General features: G+C 37.3%; 1 protein-coding gene across 5 annotated transcripts; it reads left to right on the forward strand.

Moving 5' to 3' along the window:
• The first annotated feature begins 886 nt into the window (after positions 1-886).
• Positions 887-17,390, forward strand: CSRP2 (cysteine and glycine rich protein 2). Of its 5 annotated transcripts, none has more exons than XM_014067251.2 (6): positions 887-1,027; positions 9,252-9,370; positions 11,507-11,675; positions 12,622-12,766; positions 13,153-13,246; positions 17,123-17,390. In XM_014067251.2, exons 2-6 carry the CDS (start codon positions 9,259-9,261, stop codon positions 17,197-17,199), a joined length of 597 nt encoding a protein of 198 aa, XP_013922726.1. In that variant the 5' UTR covers positions 887-1,027; positions 9,252-9,258; the 3' UTR covers positions 17,200-17,390. The 5 variants fall into 5 exon arrangements, with proteins under 5 accessions (XP_013922726.1, XP_087579540.1, XP_013922725.1 ...); XM_087723414.1 differs by having other exon boundaries at positions 12,637-12,766; XM_014067250.2 differs by lacking the exon at positions 887-1,027 and adding an exon at positions 1,186-1,414.
• Positions 17,391-23,064: the final 5,674 nt, after the last annotated feature.

Consider the following 23,064-nt stretch of genomic DNA (forward strand, 5'->3'; position numbering starts at 1 on the left):
TTGTTCTCTACCACAAGATTGTATAAAGCTTCCAGTTGAACAGTCAATGAGCAGTTTTGTTTCCAGGTGTCAGTTCTGCAAACCAATATGCCGGTTTACAGGTTCTCATGTAGGTTGAGATATTCCCATTGTGGGTGAGGGGTAGCAGGACATACAACTTGACTAATATGCCACAGTGGCTTTGCATGTTCTGATATGGAGCAAGCCAGGATATGAGAAACTTTTTAACTGGGGATATTGTAGATAGATGAAGGCATAGTGACACTTCAAGTAATGCTGTTTTGATAATGATGTTCAGTAGGTGGGGGATCTTTAGTTCTTTAATCTGATTTAGGACTATGGAAATAAAATAATGATCGATATTATATACACCTCCAAGGCAGGTTATACATAGAACAAAAAATAAATGAAAGAAAGTAAGTTCATAATGGTTAAATCGAAGATCTATCTGTGTTCAAGACCTGGTTGTCACAATGGACATAGCTAAATACAACTAAGACGTTTAAATGCCCCTTCCCTATAATTGCTTTCTAATAATTAGTGCAATTTCCATATTCCATCACTGTTCAAAACTAAATACAAGTTATATCCCAAATACCCTTTTTAAATATATTCCTAATTGGGATGCTGAGAGAATATCTAGAAATGTTTCTACTTAGCTAGCCAGGGATTTCATATTTCACGTTTACTTCACTCTGAATCCTAAAATTATTCAATTCCAAGATTGCCTACATCTTCTGTTGAAAGGCACGTAGGGTGGTGGCCTTCCAGGCGGGACATCAGAAGCTGGCCGTTGGGCCAAACAGAAAAAGACGACCCAGAGCCACTCCGACCCCGAAAGACAGCAGGAGAGGATTATTTCACTGCAGCTGGCGAAGGTCAGGAGGAGGCGGGGACTCGGCTGGAGAAGCCGTCCGACTGCTCCACCTCCTTGCGAAAGCCTATAAACAGCCATCGCGGAGGCTCTAAGGATCGTTTCTTCGAGAGCCGAGGCTGAGGTGGGGTGTCCTTTCGCTGCAGCCGGCAGGTAAGTGGCGAAGTGAGGCTACATAGAGCAGGGCTCTCCAACCTTGGCGACTTTAAGCCTGGTGGACTTCAACTCCCAGAATTCCCAAAAGCTGGCTGGGGAATTTTGGGAGTTGAAGTCCACCAGGCTTAAAGTCGCCAAGGTTGGAGACCCCTGACATAGAGAAGCAAGTGGAACAATGCCTCGCGGTTTGCTTTCTTCAGCCGCCTCGACCACCTTCGCTTTTGTGCCTTAGTTCTGCTTGGAGGCTCCTGAAGTTAGCTGCCGTCTGGCCGATCCGAGGGATTCTGCGGGGAGGCTTCCCTGGGCTCAGACCGGCGGCAATGACGGAATCGCCTTTGCAAAGGCCGTCAAACGCAACCACCTCTAGCGGGGGCGTTTCCGAAGGTGCTTATTCCAAAATGGAAGGTTTTAGGGAGTTTGCTTTTTTTTTAAGCGTCTGCTGGAATGAATGACTTCTTTAGCTTGGAAGACTGGCTCCCTCGTAACCAAGTACGGGGTGGGTGCAGAACCTCTGTACATCAGTGTCTGTGGGAGTTTCGTGATTTGTCTAGGATTGATCTTTCTAAATCCTGTCTCCTCCCTTAAGTAGGTGATTGTCTTTGTTTTCTTCTCCTGCACTCTCCTCTTCAGCTCTCACCCTTCATTAATTGCACTAATAAGGAACTCATTCAACCCAGATGTCTTTGCTTAACTTCTTCTTTTAGCTGCAATCTTTCCTTCCAGAAAGGCTTGCAGGATCTCAGCATCCTCCCTGACCCGACTTGCTCTAGATTAGAGGATGCTGAACTTTTGGGTGGTTTTTAGATCAAGCGCTAGGTTCCCCTTCTGAACGTATTAGGTGAAAGTTATATCATTTTTAATTGAGAAGTGGTAATCTGCTTAAAGGAATCTATTGCATCCTGGCCTGAAGATATTTGTATTTTGTGAAAAGGCTGTGAGTACACAGCTTAATGGAATGGAAAAAAACCTAAAATTTCAAGAAGAGATCGAACAACCATTGGTCCAGAATGGTGTAAGGTCGTCTGCTTGATCACTTGGTTGGACTAAAAGACCTCTGAGCTATTCTGTGTTCTAATTTAGCTTCATCCCACTTATGAAATCTCTGTAAACTCTTGTTAATGAGAAAGCAGGTTATATGTGAAATTGTAGCCTCTAGCTAAAAATTGAGAGTTTAGAAGCACCTTTTCAGATTTACACATTTTATTAAAAGGCATCTACTTTCATGAACTGTTGCTCATCAAGTTTATGTCTGCCAGCAAACTGCTATTAAAAGGTGCACTGCTCATATAATACAGACTTTGGATTATATCACTGGGAATAGACATGTTAAAAGCTCAATAAAACACCATCTCTTTTAGTGGATGTGGGTGTGCTAGTAAGGAAATGTTTGAGATTTCTTGGTTTATAATGGATACCCACTGGGATTGAATATTAATTTAAAATGGAAGTGATTACAGGATGGCTGTTCTTTTTTTAAAAAAATGCAGCGTATCTGCTGGAGATTCCCATATTTCTCTTTTGTGAGATTTTTTTTATATTAAATGATCCTTAATAAAAGTATGAGTGGTGACCCTCTTAATAGAAACTAATTGATGCATGTAATGTAGCTTAATCACATTTATTGACAATCTATGTCAGGGCTGTCAAACCTCCAGCCCATGGGCCAAATGTGTCACATGCTGACCACACCCATGCCCAGTTTAGCAAAGGGGAAAAAGGTCCAGATACGACATGTGACACCACTGTAATGACTTGAGTTTGACACTCTTGGTCTATGTGGTTGGCTTGCTGATGTTGACTATCCTGTCCTCAAAGGTTGCAATAATGGAAATTCTTGTCTTGAAAATGAATGAGAACGCATTGAGAATGTAACAAAAATTTTAAATATTTACTGAAAATCTGTCCCTTTTTGGATGGATTTGTAAATCTGATACTGTCATCTATATTTCAAAATAGTTTCATTTGAATTTTGTCAGTGCAATATTTACAAACGTCTCAGGAAATCTTGAATAGTCTCAAACAGGCAATTTATATTCTGTTTTACAATTTCTTCCATCAAAATATTTTTTTAATGTTTTATTTTAGATTGAATTCTTACTCTTGAACATGCAGAACAGGTTTTGTCATAAAGGTAAAATGAGGAAAGATGAAAAATCTAATGCTGTTGCTTTCCTGCGGAAATTATGTAGCCGTCTTATCTGATTCACAAAACTTGTTCTGCAGCGTCCATATTAGACTATAGGAAATTTTCTAGGCTGGAGGTATTAAATAGCATGGAAATGATTGGATAATAGAAGTTAATGTTAGATATTTTATTAAAACTTATTTTATCCTATTTTCCTTTACTGTGATGAGTATATTCAAGGTAAAACTGTTTAGTATGGAAATACATTTTATCTTGCTTTCCAATCATGATGAAAGCACCTTATTGTAGAAATACTTTATCAAACTTTGAAAAAAACATGGCCTGAACACATTTGTAGGGAGATAGAACTAGTAAACAAATCATTTTTTAAGTAAATGGAATAACATAAAAATCCATATTAAGAGAAATATAATACATTAGCTATGTATACTTTTATAGTTCATTACAATTTATAAAATGCCTTGCACTGATTTTCTTTTCTAAAAGAGGCATTGACATTTAGGGCCAAAGTACATGTTACATTATTATTAGGTTGTGTACTTTAAAACTTAAGATAATTATAAAAACTGAAAATGAAGATTTTCATTGGCTAAAGATGAAAGATATTTAATATACAATTAAATATACAAGTATGACCAGAATCAGTTTGGTCATTTTTCATATTTAATAATATAAATCTGGCATACTTTTTATGCTATCTTATTCTTCTGGGAGAAACTTTCTTTTTCAAAACATGAATAAATGCTAGAATGTTAAATGATTGTATATGTCAGATTAAAAGCAATCATTTTTAGGGTGACCTTTCTCTAACAGGCAGGAGCCACAGGCTATTTTGGCTAATTGGTTAAAGTTGTTCAAATCTGCAATATGTTGGACTCCAACTAAGCATGTCTAGCAGAAATGCTATGGGCTTAGTCCGATATTATCTGGGATGAATTTATGTTATTAAGTATTGAAGAAGCACATAAGGATCTCTGCACTATTTGGTCACTTGGTTCTTGGATCCAAATCCCCCCGTGATCTTTAAGGCAACCAAGTAGTGGAGTGTATGTGGTGGTGTCAACCTTTCTGAGAGAAGAAGTGGTGCCTTCCATGTTGAAGAAGGTGGTGCTATGTTTCATCTTCAAAAAACTAATCTTGGACCCAACAATCAATTACCTTCTGGTCACCAGCCTTCACTTTTTACAGACAGTTTTGACCAGATGGTGTGGTTGCAGATAACTCTGAAGAAAGCTACATTCATTCTAATCTGAGTTCCAGGTTGAGATTCAGTACAGAGGTGGTCTTGGTCCCACATGTTGTTGTGCCGGAGCAAAGCTGGAATGCAGTTAGTGAATCTATCCTTGATATTTCAGCAGCTTTTGATACTGTCAATTCTGGTATCTTCCTGAACTGACTCCAGGGTTTGGGAATTGGAAGTGCCATATTGCAGTGGTTCTCTTTTTTCCTTCAAGGCTGATTTCAGTCAGTGGTGGCGAGGAGGGGAAGAGCTTGCTCCTCATAACTCTCCTTTATGGAATGCCACAAGGTTGGATGCTTTCTCCTTTTGTTCAACATTCACATGAAACAGTTGGGTCATCTGCCATCTTAGGGCAGGGATTTCAGTATTCTGATGATAACCAATAGTATCTTTTAGTTCCAGGACAACTAAATGAAGTTGTTGAAGTTATGTCTCAGTGCCTGGAATCTGTGTGGGCTTGGAAGGGAAGGAATTGATCTTGGCTCAATTCTACTAAAACCAAACGGCTATGGTTCTTAGGATCACCTAAAGTGAGATTTTCCTATCCAATCTTGGGTGAGTTGCACTTCCCCATTCAGAAGTGATGTGCAATCTGGAGGTATTTCTTGGCTTACCACCACTCCTGTTCAAGGAGTGGCAATAGCCAAGACAGCCATTGCACAACTTCAAGCCGTGCACTAGTTGCAACCCTTCCTGAATTGGAAGAGTATATAGACAGTCACTGATACCTTTGTTGCCTCACAGCACAACTGTTACTTATTTATTAAATGTATATGCTTCACATTTTATTATTCAAAACAACAGGAGGTTGCCCTTGAAAATGACTTGGAAATTTCAACTGGGCCATAAAACAGCAGAATGAACAGTGCCGGGCCTACTCTGCATGCCCACATAACACTCCTGATTTGTGAGATGCTTGCCAGAATGCTTCTAAGGGCCAATCAAAGCGCTGATTATCACTTATAATAATCTATATGCATAGGGCCTAGTCATTTGAAGAACTGCCTATCTCCTGTGATTTCTGCCCTGGTGTTAGGAGCCAACAGTAGCACATGCTAGGTCCTCTCATATGACTTTTTGCACCCAGGAAGCACTCTTTTTTTTGAAGTGGCACCTGTCCTATGGAATCAGGTTTTCCAGACAGGTCCCATCATGATGATATACCAGAAAGCTATAAAGGCCCTGGTGTTCTCTCAGGCCTTGGGATACAGGGAATAGAACCTCATTAGAATTTTTTATCTTAGGTTTATCTTTATCAACTATGATAAAGTTTTCTGGATTTGCTTCTATATTTCTCTTTCTGTATTTTCATTTATTTTGTTGCGTTTGTCTTGTTCTTTACACCGTGAGTTGTCTAGAATCAGGCAGCACCAACGACAAAATAAAATAAAATACTTCTAAAGGATTTTAGGTATGCCACTGAAAGGGTTTCCACCTCTGTCCTTTTGTTTCATGCAGAATTGAACTAAATGCTGCTTGACGGAATGCTGTTGGAGTTTTGCTTTTGATGTGAATGGTAATGCAGAATCTGGATACAACATTGTTCTGACCCCCCTTGTCCCACACCAGCACACACTCCGAGCCAAAGATAAGTTACGGCATTTAATTAACAGACAGACAGGTCCTTGGCAGCAAACCGGCACAGACAAACTTGGGCAGCAATCCAGCACAGATAAGACTTGGCAGCAATCCAGCCTGCCAAGCTCACAATAATGTTCTCTGACATTAGTTCCTGCGTTGACTTCTGCAAGAGGGCCGTGTGCACAAGTAGTCCTTTTATAGTCTGGAGAGGAGCCTAATGACCACCAGCTGAGTGCAATTACCTCCTGTACTTGCGCAACTGTTCCTGATGCCTATTAGCTCTTTGGTGCAGGAACAACTCACTGCCGACCTCAGGCTCACACTCCCTTGTCTCCTCCCCACTGGTCCAAGGCTCATGCACCTCCTGGTGGCCAACCAGCCTCTCTGTGCCCTGCTCGGAGTCGGAACCCTGTCCAGGGTCCTCAACATCCTCCAGAGCTGACTCATAGGGCCCCTCACTGTCGGAGTCTGGTGGCAACTCCAACGGCTCCTGCTGGGCCACAACACAACATTATAATAGTTCATTGACTAAAGCATGTGTCATCGTGGTTGCCTCCTACATCTTGGACATTGTCTATTGATAGAAAGCTCTTGGTGATAACAATTTTCTGTTTTAAGTCAGAAAACTCTGACAATTAATTTATGATGCTAAACCAAAGGCAAATCTAAAATGGAAGCAGACCAGTGGTGGAATTCAAAATTGGTTCTGTGTCCGTGTCTTGGTGGGCATGGCATGGCTTTGGGGTGTAGCTGTGGGTGTGGCAGGAGAAGGATACTGTAAAATCTCTATTCCCACCTCACTCCAGGAGAAGGAAAAATCCCCATTTCTTCCCGATCAGCTGGGACTCAGAAGGCAAGAGAATAGATGGGGGCAGGGCCAGTCAGAGGTGATATTTACCGGTTCTCTGAACTACTCGAAATTTCTGCTACAGGTTCTCCAGAACTGGTCAGAATCTGCTAAATGCCACCTCTGAAACAGACTACACATTACTATAAGTGTGAAGCTTGTATATAAATCAAGCAGTGAGATGTATTACATGAAATTTGAGGGTCAACTGCATTTAAAGTCAAACTCTTCAAGTTGTCATACTATATTAATTTTAAAAGGTAGGTCTGCAGTGAAATATCCTAAGGGGCAGTCATAGTATTTCTAAATTGCTTCATGAAGAACAGTTTTCCGAAACACACCAAGACAGACTGGAACACCAAATCCCAATGTGTAATTTGCCTGTGTCACAGAAATGAAAATGTGAATCATTTGAAAAGCCATCCAGGGAATACTGTAGATCAGTATTTCCCAACCATGGCCATCTGAAGAGGTGTGGACCTCAACAGAGTTGAAGTCTACACCTCTTCAAGTAGCCAAAGTTGAGAAACAGTGCTGCAGATGAAGGAATCTATAAAGTTTTAAATATCTAGATTCTTAGACTCTGAAGAATTACAGAGATTGTGATATCTTGATAAAATAAGTAACGCCTTGTTTTTTGCAAAAAAAAGGGGGGGGCATGCAGAACTTTAGGAGGCTGGTAGAGTGCTCCTGGGAGCTGGGGGGGGGGACAAGCAAAAAACAGCCTGTTTTTTTTTTTTTTTTTTTTTTTGCAAAAAAAGAGGGCATGCAGAGGCTTTGGAAGGTTTGTAGAGTGCTCCTAGGGGCGGGGGGGGGCAAAGGGGGTAGGTTTCAATAGGCCAAAAATGCTGTATTCAGTGTATAAAACACACCCAGTTTTTCAGCCGCTTTTTTGGGGGGGAAGATGCGTCTTATATTCCAAAAAATATGGTATTTTGAAGAGTAATACTGTAAAACAAAGCTATAGGATAAATATATCATTTTTAGTGTGAAGTTATGAAAAAGTATAAGTACTTGAAGTATATGGCACGTGGACATTTTTCACGTTTTTTTATCATTACATAATGCAAAAACCTGTTATCTATGATTCTCAAAAATATAGCACTACTGGCATGTTACTACTAAATTATGCATGTGCTGCAATGCAATAAATGGGTGAATATGTTTTATTTGGGGTTAATTATTAATCTTAGCCATATTCCAATCATATTCCAATCATGTTTACATCTAAGCAACCATTGCTTAGCAGCTCCTCTATAAGTTCTACAAGAAAAGTAAATCATAAACTGAAACTCACTTTCAGACTATTCTATCATTCTTCACTTAAGCAGCAGAAAGAACAGTAAATGTGCCTACCAGATGCCTTTAATACTGGTGAGCCTTTGTGCTGAAAAAACAATTGAGTGGAAGATAGCTTCCACTCAATTGAGTGGAAGAAGCTTCATCCAGCACTGTTCCTTCATCCTAACATTTGAACTCATTATTGGATAAAAGTTTACCAGTCTTCCAAATGAATAGGAGACAAATGTACACTCTTCCGCTGACAAGCTACCAGTGTGCGCAAATGCGACTAAAGCCTGTCTTCCATGGACTCATCTTTGCCTATCTATCAAGTGTGTCTTCAGCAGCCAGTAATTAATTGGAACCAGAGTAGGCATTGATCATAACTTTCTCTCCTCTCTCAATGTCTTTTGTAGACAGAACCCACTTTCTCTGTTACTGAGACTAAATAAGGGTTGGAAGTATGATCAGCCAGTTCACACTAAAAATGATATATTTATCCTATAGTTTTGTTTTACAGTATTACTCTTCAAAATACCATATTTTTTGGAGTATAAGACGCATCTTACCCCCCCCAAAAGAGGCTGAAAATATGGGTGCGTCTTATACACTGAATACAGCATTTTTGGCCTACTGAAACCTGCCCCCTTTGCCCCCCACCCCACCCCTAGGAGCACTCTACAAACCTTCCAAGGATTATAATGTTTGGGGGTTAGAGTAAAAAAGCCTTAGTGGGAGCACATTTTAAGCTATGTGCTTAAAGCTCGAAGTATTGTTAGAGATCTGCACACCCACTTTACAGCCTGTTTGTTGTTCCCCTCTGGGAGGAGGTTTCGAAGTATTTATATATTTAGATTCTGTAACAGCTTTGTTGCCTATGCCATCCAGCTTGCAAATTCATAGGATTTTTTTTTTGCCATGTATACATTTGAACTAGACTGTAATGTTTCTTAGTGTTATTTTGGGGGGGGGGCATAATATGCATAATATTGAAAGCTGAATGCAACTAAATTTCATTTTAATGTGTGCTGATTAGTGTGCATTTAAAATGGCAATCAAGTTATATTCTATTTCTCTTTCTAATTCTATTCTATTCTATTGTTAATTGTTAGCATTTATTCTGCAGACTCAAAATGCCAAACTGGGGAGGTGGAAACAAATGTGGAGCCTGCGGCAGAATAGTATACCATGCGGAGGAAGTCCAGTGTGATGGGAGAAGCTTCCACAGATGTTGCTTTCTTTGTAGTAAGTACCTATGAAACTCTTTTTGAATGAATTAGCGGTATTTGAGCAGTATGGATCAAATTATAAATAGCAAGAACCCAAATTTACCATTGAGTTATACAGTTGCCACCTTGGGCTCCAAAGAACAAAGATCAGGATGTAAAACAATGTAAGATTGTATTTTGTAAGTTTATATTCCATATCTCCTGTATGATTCATACAGACTCTTAACTTTGCAGAACAAATGTATGGTTAAAAGAATGCTTTCAGATAGTCATTTAGTTCTGACTAACATTGCCATAACCCTATCATCATATCTGCTAATGATATACACAAGATTGTCACTTTGATCCATGTAGATTACTTTAAATATAAAGTTTATTAATTCAGTTTTATTCTGTTGACAAAAATGTACTAGCAGAATGCATAATTATTCCATCAAGATGCAGTTCTCATTTGGTACGCTATTCTAGAACTCTATATTTTAAATACCATTTAAAGAAATTATTCAAATAAATTAATTATGTGATTTATAGTAGTAGATTTTCTAATATCAGCCAAATGGAGACAAAATTCCCTTGGGCTTTGCCAGAGGTTGTAGACTGTCAAGGACAGAGTTGATATGATTGTTCGGCTTAGCAGATTGTTAAGATGCTGAATTTTTATATCTTCTAATTATTTCAAACAATTGGCTGATGAACAATACAGTACTGTTCATGACACCTCATCAGCATTTGATAAATGCTAATTATAACTGATATAAAATAAAAGAGAAAAAAATTAATTAAACTGAATGTTGAATTGGAATTTTTATGAGGTACATTTAAATAGAAGCTTGATCAAGTTTCCACTATCATGAAAAATAATGCTTACAGAAAAAGCCATGCAATGAATGGCAAGGGTTGAGATACTTTTAAAGTTTTATTGTCTGCTTTCAGGATTGCTTCTTCACATTTTACAAAATTGAACATCAAGAAGGAATACATTTCTAAAATATACAGAATATACTCAGTGATGAAGGAGTACAAAGTTTAGCTTCTCTGAGTATGGAATTGAGCTCAAGAGTTTCTGTTAAACTTATAATTGGCAAATCCAATGAATTTCAAAACTGGAAACATGATAGTGTCTTAGGGAAGTGTGAAACATAATGATAGTGTACATAATTACAGTAATTACAATAATTTAAACTGAAGCATGGAATCCAATTTAAGTACCTGAACAAAAACTGATACCAAAATAAAAAACAAAACCATTTCTAAAAGTTAATGCAGTGATACAACTAAGGTTTAATGTGGAAAAAGTGATTTTTCAGAGAGGATATCACAATGGAAATTTGTCTTCATTAAATTTTGCCAACAACAACACAGTTGAGGAAATGAAACAGAGACAGATCTAATTCCATAGTGTTAATTCTTTCACACCACTTATTTCCATGCCCTTAGCTTGGAAATTTAGAATGGATCTTCATTTGTATTAACATTTGGTTTGACTATGATGCCAATGTTTTAGCTTTTATAATCTTAGTTGTGGAGGAATCTTAATTTACTGAGCAACCATTATAGTCCACTACTATATTTATTATAGAATCTAGAATTCTAGAGTATTTTTGAACAAAAACTCAAAGCAATACTATGTTCAACAAGTCTAAATTGAACTATTTTACTCTTAATTTTCATAAAATGTGTATAATGCAGAACTGTAAATGATTATATAAAAACTGTTTTTATTTGCTCATTAATACTGAGATGCTTGTTTTCCAGCCAACTAAACAAGCAACATACATCTAAAAGAGGAATAAGTAATAAGATAGTATGAATATGAATTTAAATTGGCTGTCTATATATTTTAGTTGTTTCACACTAAGGTAACGTGTCCTTGGAAACTCTTGCATGATTAGACTTATTGGCACTAATGTAAATAGTTCTATGAGGTTTGAAACAAAGAAAAAAATGTTTCTTTCATAGCCTCACAAATTAAACTTAGCCAGGTTTCCCTTCTACAAATGCAAATCATAAAAGCCAAAGAGGGCAGAACGTATTAATAGAACAGAATTTAATACGGTTATTCAAAGAACTAGCCCCCTTAGTTTTCAGTAGACATACTGTAGCTACTGAAAATTACTTTTAGATAATAAACATTATCTCATTTCTTCCTTAGTGGTATGCCGGAAAAACCTGGATAGCACAACTGTGGCCATGCATGAGGAAGAAATATACTGCAAGTCTTGTTATGGGAAAAAATATGGCCCCAAAGGATATGGCTATGGGCAAGGAGCAGGCACTCTCAATATGGACAGAGGAGAAAGGCTTGGCATAAAACATGACAAGTAGGTACAGCAGTTATTTACCTCCAGCTGGCTGCAGTTTGAACTGTAGCAAATAACTGGATGTTGAAAATAGCCATCTCTTTGCCTTAGGTCTATCTTGAGACATTAGAGATGTATTACCTATTAAATACAAACTATTAAGACCACCTTAAATAAATAAAATGGAATAAAAAGATCACTCTGGTTCTGTATTTGAGCATTCATGATCTGAGTTCAAGAGACCAGCATTTCTAGAAAATTGCTAGTTCTTTTTTATTTGTATGTAATGGATTGTTACATCCTGTGAGAGCAAAGCTCAAAAAAGGAAGATTATCTTTTTGCCAAGCTCAGTTCCTGCTATTGACTGTTGAATGTTTTATGATCATGTGAAACACTGTAAGGAAGAAGTAAACTTCTATCTAGTCCCTGGTTGAATCATGTTACAATATTAAACATGAATGTTAGATTGAACAATCTTATAATTCAGTTCAATGCAACACAAATTGTGGCTTCCCACTGGAAGAATATGGTTATATGTTCTTCCTCTCCAGCTTACAGCTTTAGCTGCAGTGATTTCCTCTTGGGTTAAACCAGTATGTATTAGCTTCCCTTTTCTGGTCACAGAGGCAACAGACAACTTTAGTGATAATAATAACCAAAGCATTACTGAGGAAAGACTTATGGATCTATGTCAAGAGATCAGTGTGTTATATCCTTTGCCGCCCATTTTGCTCAAGATATAAAGAATCCTTTTTTTTTTCTTGTTACAATTGAAGTTGACTTATGGCTCTCCTGGGGTCGATAAAGGCAGCTAAACTTCAACAATATACCCTTCTTTTGCCATAGTTTTTTGTAGAGCTATAGTTGCTCTTAGGGGAAGAAATAAAATGATTTTGCATCCTGTTAATGAGAGCTCAGTCTAGCCTTCCTGTTCATAGCTGATTCAGAAAGACACTAATTTCAACAGTTCTTTTCATGCTAGCATACCTTCTCATCGACCGACAACAAGTCCAAATACTTCAAAATTTGCTCAGAAATTTGGAGGGGCAGAAAAATGTTCCAGATGTGGTGACTCTGTGTATGCAGCTGAGAAAGTAATAGGAGCTGGAAAGGTAAGGTGACATGCAATAGTTTGCAAATGCCCTGTCAAACTATTCTGGATTTGCTTGGTGATTTAATTGAAAGTGATGAACTTGACCTGTTAGAATTGGATTGATTTTGTTTGCTTTAAAATGAACTTCATAAAAAAGAATACCTAAGAATGGGAACTAATTCATTTTCCCAAATGAATTTGTATCTATGGTAAATGCTTTCTACTAAAAAGAAGTAATCTAACATGAAAAACACAATCTAGAAGACTAGATTGATTGATTATGCGCCATCAAGTTGGTATCATGTCTTCTTAGTGACCACATAGATTTTCTCCATGAAAAAGACTATGTGTATCTACTGAAAATGATGAAACACAGAAGTCTGAAATAGTTTGTTTTCTTTTTAGCCTTGGCACAAAAATTGTTTTCGCTGTGCCAAGTGTGGTAAAAGCCTTGAATCAACAACTCTGACAGAGAAGGACGGCGAAATTTATTGCAAAGGTAAGGTAAAATATTAGAATTGTTCTTGTGCAAGATATGTAATTTTAAATCTTAAACAGAGATGGGATTACCTCTAGTTTAATGTTATTTATCACACTGATTTAGTTTAAGCAGATGACAATGTAAGTATTCTCCAATCACTGTCATATGAGACAGCTTTATTGAACGGTGAGAGATCTCTATATAATGTATATTCTGTGTAACATCTGCACAATACAATATAATACAATACAATAGCAGAGTTGGAAGGGACTTTGGAGGTCTTCTAGTCCAACCCCCTGCATAGGCAGGAAACCCTATACCGTTCCAGACAAATGGCTATCCAACATCTTCTTAAAGACTTCCAGTGTTGGGGCATTCACAACCTCTGGAGGCAAGCTGTTCCACTGATTAATTGTTCTAACTGTCAGGAAATTTCTCCTCAGTTCTAAGTAGCTTCTCTCCTTGATTAGTTTCCACCCATTGCTTCTTTTTTTTGAGAATTTTTTTTATTGTTTTAGTTAAACAAAAACACACAAAAAAGAATCATATTTCGTTACATCTTGTAGAAAGCGTATCAATTGGTTACAAATATATTCCGTGTGTTTCTTCCACAATCCTTACATATACTTCATTCAAATCGAGTTGTACATTTTAAGTCAAGAAAGAAAAATTATGTATTTTACTATCCCTGTACCACAATTCTCATTTGGCCACCATTATTTAAACATGTTTTTATCTAGAATCATTTATATTTAAAGACACAACCACCTACTGGCATTCATTTGCAGTTTCAATAGATCTCCAATAACATTACACCTTTATCACATATTCTAAAACAAATTCAGTTAAATTAAGATATCTAAGCATTTCCCCCCCCCCATAACATACCTGTATGTATCATTAAATATTATCCATTAACATTTCCTTGTTATTATTGTAGTTGACTAAAAGTTATTTACTGTTTATCTCACCTCTCCTCTCCACAGGCCCACACAATGTTATACCTTTATAGCCGTCTTTAAACAATGATTTATTAATAAGATTTATTTATAGGACTTTTCCCTCAATCCTAAATTAGTTAATTACATGCTAAGAAAATAAACATTGGATATCTAAGACAATCTAAGAGATGTTAACATTTCTCCTTAACAATCATGTATACCAAAAGTATACATTAGCATTTCTATGGCCCGGTTATTTATCCTAACTAAGGTTATCATTTCACTATTCGTATCATAGTAAATTATATGTTAACAAAAAAACATTCTATGGTAGTCTAGGACAGTCTATAAAGTACTAATATCTCTACTTATTAATCATCAATAATTAACTAGCTTTTTTCCATCAACTAGCATTATTAACCAGTGTCTTTCCAGTAACAAAATGGTCTTTCCTCTCTCACCAGCTGTTGTGTCGATTCTCTTTCCAGGACCTTTCCAGGGTTTAAGACTTCTCTCTGCACTTTGTAGCTTAAACAATCTCTCATGTAGTTTTGTTGCCCTTGAGTTGTTATTAATGTAAGCTTAACTTTGGTTGTCAGGTTTATTTCTGAATAGAATTGTCTTATTAACTCCATCTTTTTTGCACTTTCTTTTTCTCCTGCATTTTGGAGTTTGGAGTGACGCACCAATTTATCAAAGTCACTTTTCCAGCTTCCTTTCTTTCCATCTTCACTCACATTTATTCCATTAATAAGTTCATCTAACTTCTTATCTTTGTTTTCTGTATTTTCATTTGCTTCTTTAGTTTCTGGGGCTGCAACCCCTTCATCTTTTTTTGTGATACCCCATAGTCTGTCCCATTTCTTGTCAAATCTCTCAAGTCCTTCTGAGATGTTTTGAAGTCCAGCCAAAATGTTTTGAATTATCAAGTTTTCTTCATCTGAGTATTGATCCATTTTTAGAGTAAAAAAAAGCAAAGAAAGGAATTTGGTACTTTCTGCCACTCTAGCCTGTCACAAATTTTGAAGAATATATCTATTTTTATTTTAAATCTTAAGCAAATGTTCTTTTATGATTTTCAAAGAAGAAGGGTTCTAATCTTTTACTTTCCTTTTTCAATTCTTGCCAAAATATTTTCCACTCACACCAGCAGTAGACTATTTGTGACCTTGGTCTTTATCAGGTTTTAAAAACAAGTTCCAAACCCTTCTGTTGCAAAGTCAGTGTAGTCAGATAGGAGTGAACAAAGGATACATTGTTACAACAGCAGAAGAAAAAAAAACTTCAGACTTGGGCTTCCAAGTGGCAGATTCAACTATTTTAAGAACTTTTTCCTTAAGTATCTTTAATATAATATTGTAACAAGTAGAAGGATAAATTTATTAAAGTAAAAAAGTTTTAATTTAAGCCAAAAAAGTTAATGTAGTAAAAAGAAATAGAGAAAAAAAGATCTCTTCATCTCAAGCGGAGAAACAGGAAATGTTGCAATCACTTCAATCCACAAAAGATTGTTACAGGCAAGAGCAAAAAACTTTCTAAGGCAGTCCAATAGGGATTAAATACGCCGCTTTGTTCATGCTTAAGGGACTAATTTAGCTTAAGAAAAGAGTTTCTTAGGGCAATCTTCTAAAAGAAAAGAAAAAAAACCTCACCAGATGGAAACACTTTCACTTCTCTTTCTGGAGCCGTCTCCAACTATGTCAGCCTGGGGGCTGCCTGTTTGCCGCTCGTTGGAAGCACTTCCCTTGGGTCGATCAGGGACTTTGCAATGTCCCTGCGACCAGCAAGTTCTTTCCAGTCACCGTCTCTTCGGGATGGTTTAGGTCCTGCCGGACCGTCCAGGGGCAAAAGTGTCATCGGCGAATTTGGACTGTCAAGTCCGAACGATGTAACATTGCGACGTTGGCTCCTCCTCCCACCCATTGCTTCTTGTTCTATCCTCAGGTACCTTGGAGAATAGTTTGACTCCCTCTTCTTTGTGGCAACCCCTGAGATATTGGAACACTGCTATCATGTCTCCGGTAGTACTTCTTTTCATTAAACTAGACATACCCAGTTCCTGCAACTGTTCTTCATATGTTTTAGTCTCCAGTCCCCTAATCATCTTTGTTGCTCTTCTCTGCACTCTTTCTAGAGTCTCCACATCTTTTCTACATCGTGTTGACCAAAACTGAATGCAGTATTCCAAGTGTGGCCTTAGCAAGGCATTATAAAGTGGTGTTAACATTTCATGTTATCTTGATTCTATTCCTCTTGTTTATGTAGCCTAGAACTGTGTTGGCTTTTTTGGCAGCTGCTTCTACACTGCTGGCTCATATGCTTGTCCACTAGGACTCCAAGATCCCTCTCACAATTACTGCTATTGTGCAAGGTACCGCCTATACTGTACCTGTGCATTTCGTTTTTCTTGCCTAAATGTAGAACCTTACTCTTTTCACCATTGAATTTCATTTTAATAGATAGTGCCCAATGTTCAAGTTTGTCAAGATCCTTCTGTATCTTAAGCCTGTCTTCTGGGGTGTTGGCTATTTCTGCCAGCTTGGTGTCATCTGCAATTTTGATGAGTTCCCCATTTATTCCCACATCCAAATTATTGATGAAGATGTTAAAGAGTACTGGGCCTAAAACAGAGCCTTGGGGTACTCCATTGCACACTTCCCTCCATGTAGATGCAGTTCCATTACACATTGAGTGCAGTTGGTCAGCCAGTTATGATTCCATCTGATGGTGATGCCATCCAACCAACATTCTTCTACTTTATCTAGTAGTAGGTTATGGTCTACCTTATCAAATGCCTTACTGAAATCCACAAGTTACACATGCAGGGAGATTGGTTCACATCAGCAAGTGTAAAAGCACATTGTAAACTAATATTTTCTCAACCTATTTATATTTTTAAAAACATCATATTTATAGCTGAAAGGAACTAATAGTTTACTCTTTGTCTTTTCAGGTTGTTATGCAAAAAACTTTGGCCCCAAAGGATTTGGCTATGGTCAAGGCGCTGGTGCTCTTGTTCACGCTCAGTGACACATTAGCTGTTTGGCACACAGAGGGTTCCCTTTTTCCAAGGCACAACTTAATATGCTACCATTTACTGTGAAACAGCTCTTGGCTTATGCAACTGCTTTTCCTTAGGTACCGCATGTAATCCAGTCTTGAAGCAGATTTTTAAATAACCTGTCAATCAATTTCAATAAAGCTTTGTATTTAGACACTCATTTGCATTGCAATGTCTGGTGGAAAAAATAATTCACATTCTATTGCTTAAATAACTGCAAGCGTTCCTTTTTAAAATAAATTAGACACATCATGCATATATTTTATAGCATCATAGAAAATTGGTGTAAAAGTATGCTAATGTAATACAACTATGTTTGGCTGCAAAATGTAAGTGTTCCAGAAGTCCAGGAAAAAAGGTGTGATGTCCCTAGCATCCTCCAATTAAACAGTTTCTCTTGCAGAAAATAAAACAGAAATTACTTGTGTGCATTGAGTTTATAATTTTAAAGACTTTTGATATGAAAAAGATCCTCTGAATTATAATTCATTCTAATTAATATTCAATGTCAGCATTCTGAAGAGACTAAACTAAATGTTTAAAAATCTCAGTGGATAAAGTGTCATATTAGCAACAAATAATAGGGTTAAATATGTTTTAAAAATAGTTTGGTGTAATGTTTAAAGGCACTAAGCTAAAAACTGGGAGACGATGTAAGAAGGATAAGGCAAAGCAAATCTGAAAATGTTGCCAAGAAAACTGCAGAGACTTGTCCAGACAGGCCCAAAGTCAACGTTGACTTGCAGAGATTTCCCTCATACCAATTTTTTTTTTTAAAAAAATCTTAAAAATTAAGACTCAAGCTAATCTTGACTTGATGGTATAAAACAACAAAGAAAATTGCCCTTGATGTTAGGAAACCTCAGCTAGACTTCTACTCCTTAACATATTAACTGATTGAGTGATTAGTCGCCATCAGGTCTGGTGCCGATGCTTAGTAACCAGGTAGAAAGAACTGGACTTTTATTACCTATCTAATAGGGACATTGAAACAAAGTCGAGATTCCATTACAATCTGGATTTATGTGTGCAAGAAATAGGTCATTTACAGGATGTTTCTGAATTCAGCCAAATTAGGCATCCTATATCTAGGTCGCTCAAGCCTAAATCTAAATGATTACTCAATTGCAGCAACAAGCTACAAGTTTATTTATATTTCATTGCTACCATCAAGTGAAATCTATATTTTTATTGCCCAGATAGAATACACTCAATAAAGCGTAACCTGTGACCAGCACAGAAATAGAATCTGAATGTGGAAATGGTATGATAATGTTAGATACTAAGGAAATCTTGCATATTTAATTAGGAATATTTTGAAATAGATATTGAATTTACTAGGATATACATTTGCTATCTCATTAATTTTTCAGCCCTGTCAATAGAATCCTTGCAATGTTTGACACACGTACCAAACACAGCCTCTACAGTGTTTCTCATCCCATGTCAGAAATGCAGGAACTAGAAAGGGGGAAAGAATTAACTTAAATTTAATAATATTAAAAACTTTAATAAAAACATAAATGTATATAGTTCTAGCCCAATACCAAGCCACATTGATGGCAGGGATATTTCTGATTAGTAAGTCATTCTGTGTGCATTTTGGCTCCAGGAGACACTGTGAAAGATGAATGGTTTTAATAATGCCACATTCGCAGTAAATATCATTGTTCTCTGGCAGAACCCCCATTTTTCCATGTGGTCTTTAATTCTAGCCAAACCATGCTCTATTTAAACATTTTCAAACCATCCACTCCTCTAAACTTCCAGGCAACTCCTCAAGTGGTTCTATCCAATTATGAAGTCGTTTATCTTGGAGTTCCATTTTTTAATTGTTCTATTTGAGGAGTAGTAACAATCTCCTTAATGCAAGCTAAATACCATATTTTTCAGATTATAAGACGCACCGGAATATAAGATGCAGCAAGGTTTTGAAGAGGAAAATGAAAAAAAAAAAGGTTTTACACTCTGCAACTCTCCCAAAAAATGGCTCGTTTTTCTCAAAAACGGGCCCATTTCCCCTCCCCAAAAAGGTATGAATAGCCTTTAGGGAGCTCGCAGAATGCTCCTAGGGGAGGAGGAATGAGCAAAAAAGGCCCATTTTTTATTTTAAAAAAGAGCATGGTAGCCTTTAGGAAGCTTATAGAGTGATCCTGGGGGCAGGGGGGGGGATTGAACAAAAAAGGGATGTTTTTTTGCTCATTTCTGCCCTTCCCAGCTCTCAGGAGCGCTCTAAAAGCTTCCTAGAGGCTATGCACAGCCATTTTGGTGAAGGGGGTGGGGTTTCGGGAGGCAAAAATTGCTGTATTCTGTGTATAAGACGCACCCAGATTTTCAGCCTCTTTTGAGATAAAAAGGTGCGTCTTAGACTCCAAAAAATACGGTAGCTCCTTTTTGACTTCAATTTCTTTTGTAGGGGGTACTTGGCCAAATAATGGATTGTCAGATCATGTAATACGTTTTCTTATTTCACATCTTCTGCCACACTCCTAACACCTGGCATGGCTATTCCCATCAAGATATATAGTTTGCCAAGCAGAGTGGGGCACAGATGTCCAGTAACAATGTGCCATGTATCACTAAATGCCCTGACCATCTGTGGGGCAGGTGTACTCTTCCAAGTAACACAATGCAAGGGCAGCCATTCATCGATAATGTGGTGGGCACATCAAGTAGTGCTAGCCAGCTTTCTGAGGAGATTAAGGGTTGAGATCTTTTGCTTTAAATTGCAACAATGTCTTTTAAAGGTTGATGTTCGATCCAGGGTAATGCCAAGGTAACGTGGCATCTCACAATGTATCAGACTCATTCCATCCCAGTTAATGTAGAGGCTACGTCTAGCCTGCCTGTTTTTGAGATGGAACGCACAGACATTAGTTTTTGATGGATTAGGTTTTAGTCTATTATCATTACAGTATTCTGACATATTCTTAAGAGCTAGAATAAACTTGTTTTCCACCTTAGTTCTCTAAGCAGTAAGTGCTAAAGCATCAGCATAGATGAAGGACAATATATCAGGATCAGCAGGTTGATCATTGATATATATTTTGAATAACAGAAGAATGCAAAAAATGTCTGTAGTGTCACCCTTGTATTAGGCTCATAATAGTGAAACACTTACATTGTACTTTAGGTGCATCACTGAGCAGAGAATAGTGCATTGTCTCCCCTAACTGGGTGTGTCATTCTACTCAAAACTGGCCTGGCTGATCTTCACAATTACTTTTTTTAAGGAACACTTATTTTGCAGTGTCTTAATGTAATATCTTAATTTGTAATGTCTTAGAGCAACAAGTGTGGATTTGGCCAGGAGCAAAAGATTCAGATGTTTAACTGATGGTAATAACAGTTAATGAACTCATATTCAAGACCTACATATCTAAATTGTATTAAAAATAATTGCCAGCATACAAACACAGGAACGTTTAATTGAGATGCCTACCTGTTCATTACACCAAATTAATAAACTCATAATTTGAACTGGGCAATATATGTTATGCAAAGTGAAATATCCTACAATTACATGTATGTCGAGATTGACTTTTAAGCTATTTACCATCTGTTTGTTTCAGTAATGCATGGCTTTGGAATGATTAAATGACCAGTCGAAATTCAATCATGGTAAACCATAACTAGGCTCATATTTATTGTAAAAACTAGCTATTACACTTTTTGTTTGTACTTTAAATGTTCCATAATTTTGTACCTCTTTTCATCCAGTCTTAATGCCGAATCTCACTCTGGGGCTAAAACTATATTTCAATGTATAAAGTGTTTCACTTGCTTGAATTCTTCACGACCCTAATTCATTCAAACCTAGCTTTATCCACTGCTACTTTAGGTTGATGAGAACAAAATACAAAAATACAAATCCTAGCAGCATTATTCCTATTCTGGAATGGTAAAATTCTGTAATCTTTCCTTGTGTGACAATTCTACATGTCAGGCATGACAAGGGCTGAATGCTGTCATTCTTGGGGATTCTGTGAATTAATAAGAGGAATTCACTGGGACACTTTGATATATGACAATCTTCACAATGCAAAAATATTAAGATTTAGCACTCACAGCAAAATTCTCAGATATGTAGAAAATTTGGATATGAAGAAACTGCGTAATATTTCTGTTGCAAACTTGCTCCATAAAATCATCTACTTTCAGGGAAGAGACCATAGTTCAGTCTTGCTGACAAACTGCAAACAACATCAATATTAAGTATATAGTTTTGAAAGCGTAGAGAATACTGTAGGGCAATATCTTCCACATGAAAGAAAGACCAGACATTGAATTTAACCATTGTTTCCAGCATAGCCTTAGCAACTGGGTAGTTATATAAATACCATTTGGGAAGAAAATGCAGAACTTTGCCAACAGAATGAAAATACCGAATAGCATTCCATCTTTTAGTTTTGTCTTAGCTTCAAAGATTTCAAACCTATTACAGGTAGTCCTCAACTTATGACAATTGAGCACAAAATTTATGTTGCTAAGTGAGACATTTGTTAAGTGAGTTTTGCCCCATTTTACAATCTACCTTGCCACAGTTGTTAAGTGAATCATTGCAGTTGTTAAGTTAGTAACACAGTTGTTAAATGAATTTGGTTTCCCCATTGACTTTGTTCGTCAGAAGGTCGCAAAAGGGGTTCACATGGTCCTGGGACAATGCAATGGTCATAAATATGAGTCAGTTGCCAACTGGCTGAATTTTGATCATGTGACTATGGGGATGCTGCAATGGTCATAAATGTGAAAAATGATCATGTCACTTTTTACAGTGACTTTGTAACTTTGAACAGTCACTAAATGAACTATTGTAAGTTGAGGACTACCTGCATATGTTTTTGCATCAAAGGCAAAAGCAGTGGTGGACAATGGAGTTTTACATTGCCTAAAATTCCAACTGTTTCTGTATTTTTCTGAGAATGCCAGATTGCTCAGAAGCATTTTAGGAAAAATAAAATGGTTCGTTGCTAAAAATTCAGCAAAAGCTTTTCTTCTCAGCACTGTGGGAAAAATAATGTAAAAGCAATGCTAACTGCTCCAGCCTGCCCTCTGGACTTTAGTTAAATGAGACAAATGCAGAGCCCTAAACTTCAGAGAGAATGTGACACTAGCCAATGACATTCTTTTATGTAAACACTAGTTTTGCTACACACTAATAAGGTATTTACCTATTGGCAAATACCTTGAACCAAATAAGTGTTTCCCAGAGATTGTCAGCTGTTGTGGGCAGCTTGTGATACCAGGAAAGAAGCAATGTCATCTGCATGTTTTTGCACACTCCAAAATGTGGGGATCTCTGCCTAGCCCTTATAATCCGGTTTAACACCACTGGTCTACTAACAGCCCATTTTTTAAATTTAAGCAGAGAATTTCTGATGCACAAATTCTGATACTTCAGATACTTCAATTCTGATACTTCAGCTGAACACATGAGTATGGTCACAACTAAGGCCATAGTTGAAATGGCTCATAGTTGAAATAAGAGTGACTTTCTCCACAAAATAGAAATAAGAAATTTGCTGTTAGAAGCCAGAAGTGGTGGTTTTGTGGCTGGGTAGCAATAGCAATAACAGACTTATATACTGTTTCATAGCTCTCTCTAAGCAGTTTACAGAGTCAGCATATGCCACCGAGAATCTGGATGTTGAAGTTCTACATTTATTGCATGGGTGTCAAATTCGACTGAGTCACATGACATATCATGATGTTTTTTGCCTTTGTGGAGCTGGGGTGGGCATGGCTTGTGCATGAAGCATCCGGTCCACCGGCCATCAGTTTGACAGGCCTGATTTAGTGGAACTCCTGATAGCAATTATTTATATCCTAACAGA

The sequence above is a fragment of the Thamnophis sirtalis genome, unplaced genomic scaffold (genome assembly GCF_051295495.1).
Source record: "Thamnophis sirtalis isolate CommonGarterSnake01/CBP01778 unplaced genomic scaffold, rThaSir2_p1.2 scaffold_9, whole genome shotgun sequence".
Classification (NCBI taxonomy): Eukaryota; Metazoa; Chordata; class Lepidosauria; order Squamata; family Natricidae; genus Thamnophis; species Thamnophis sirtalis.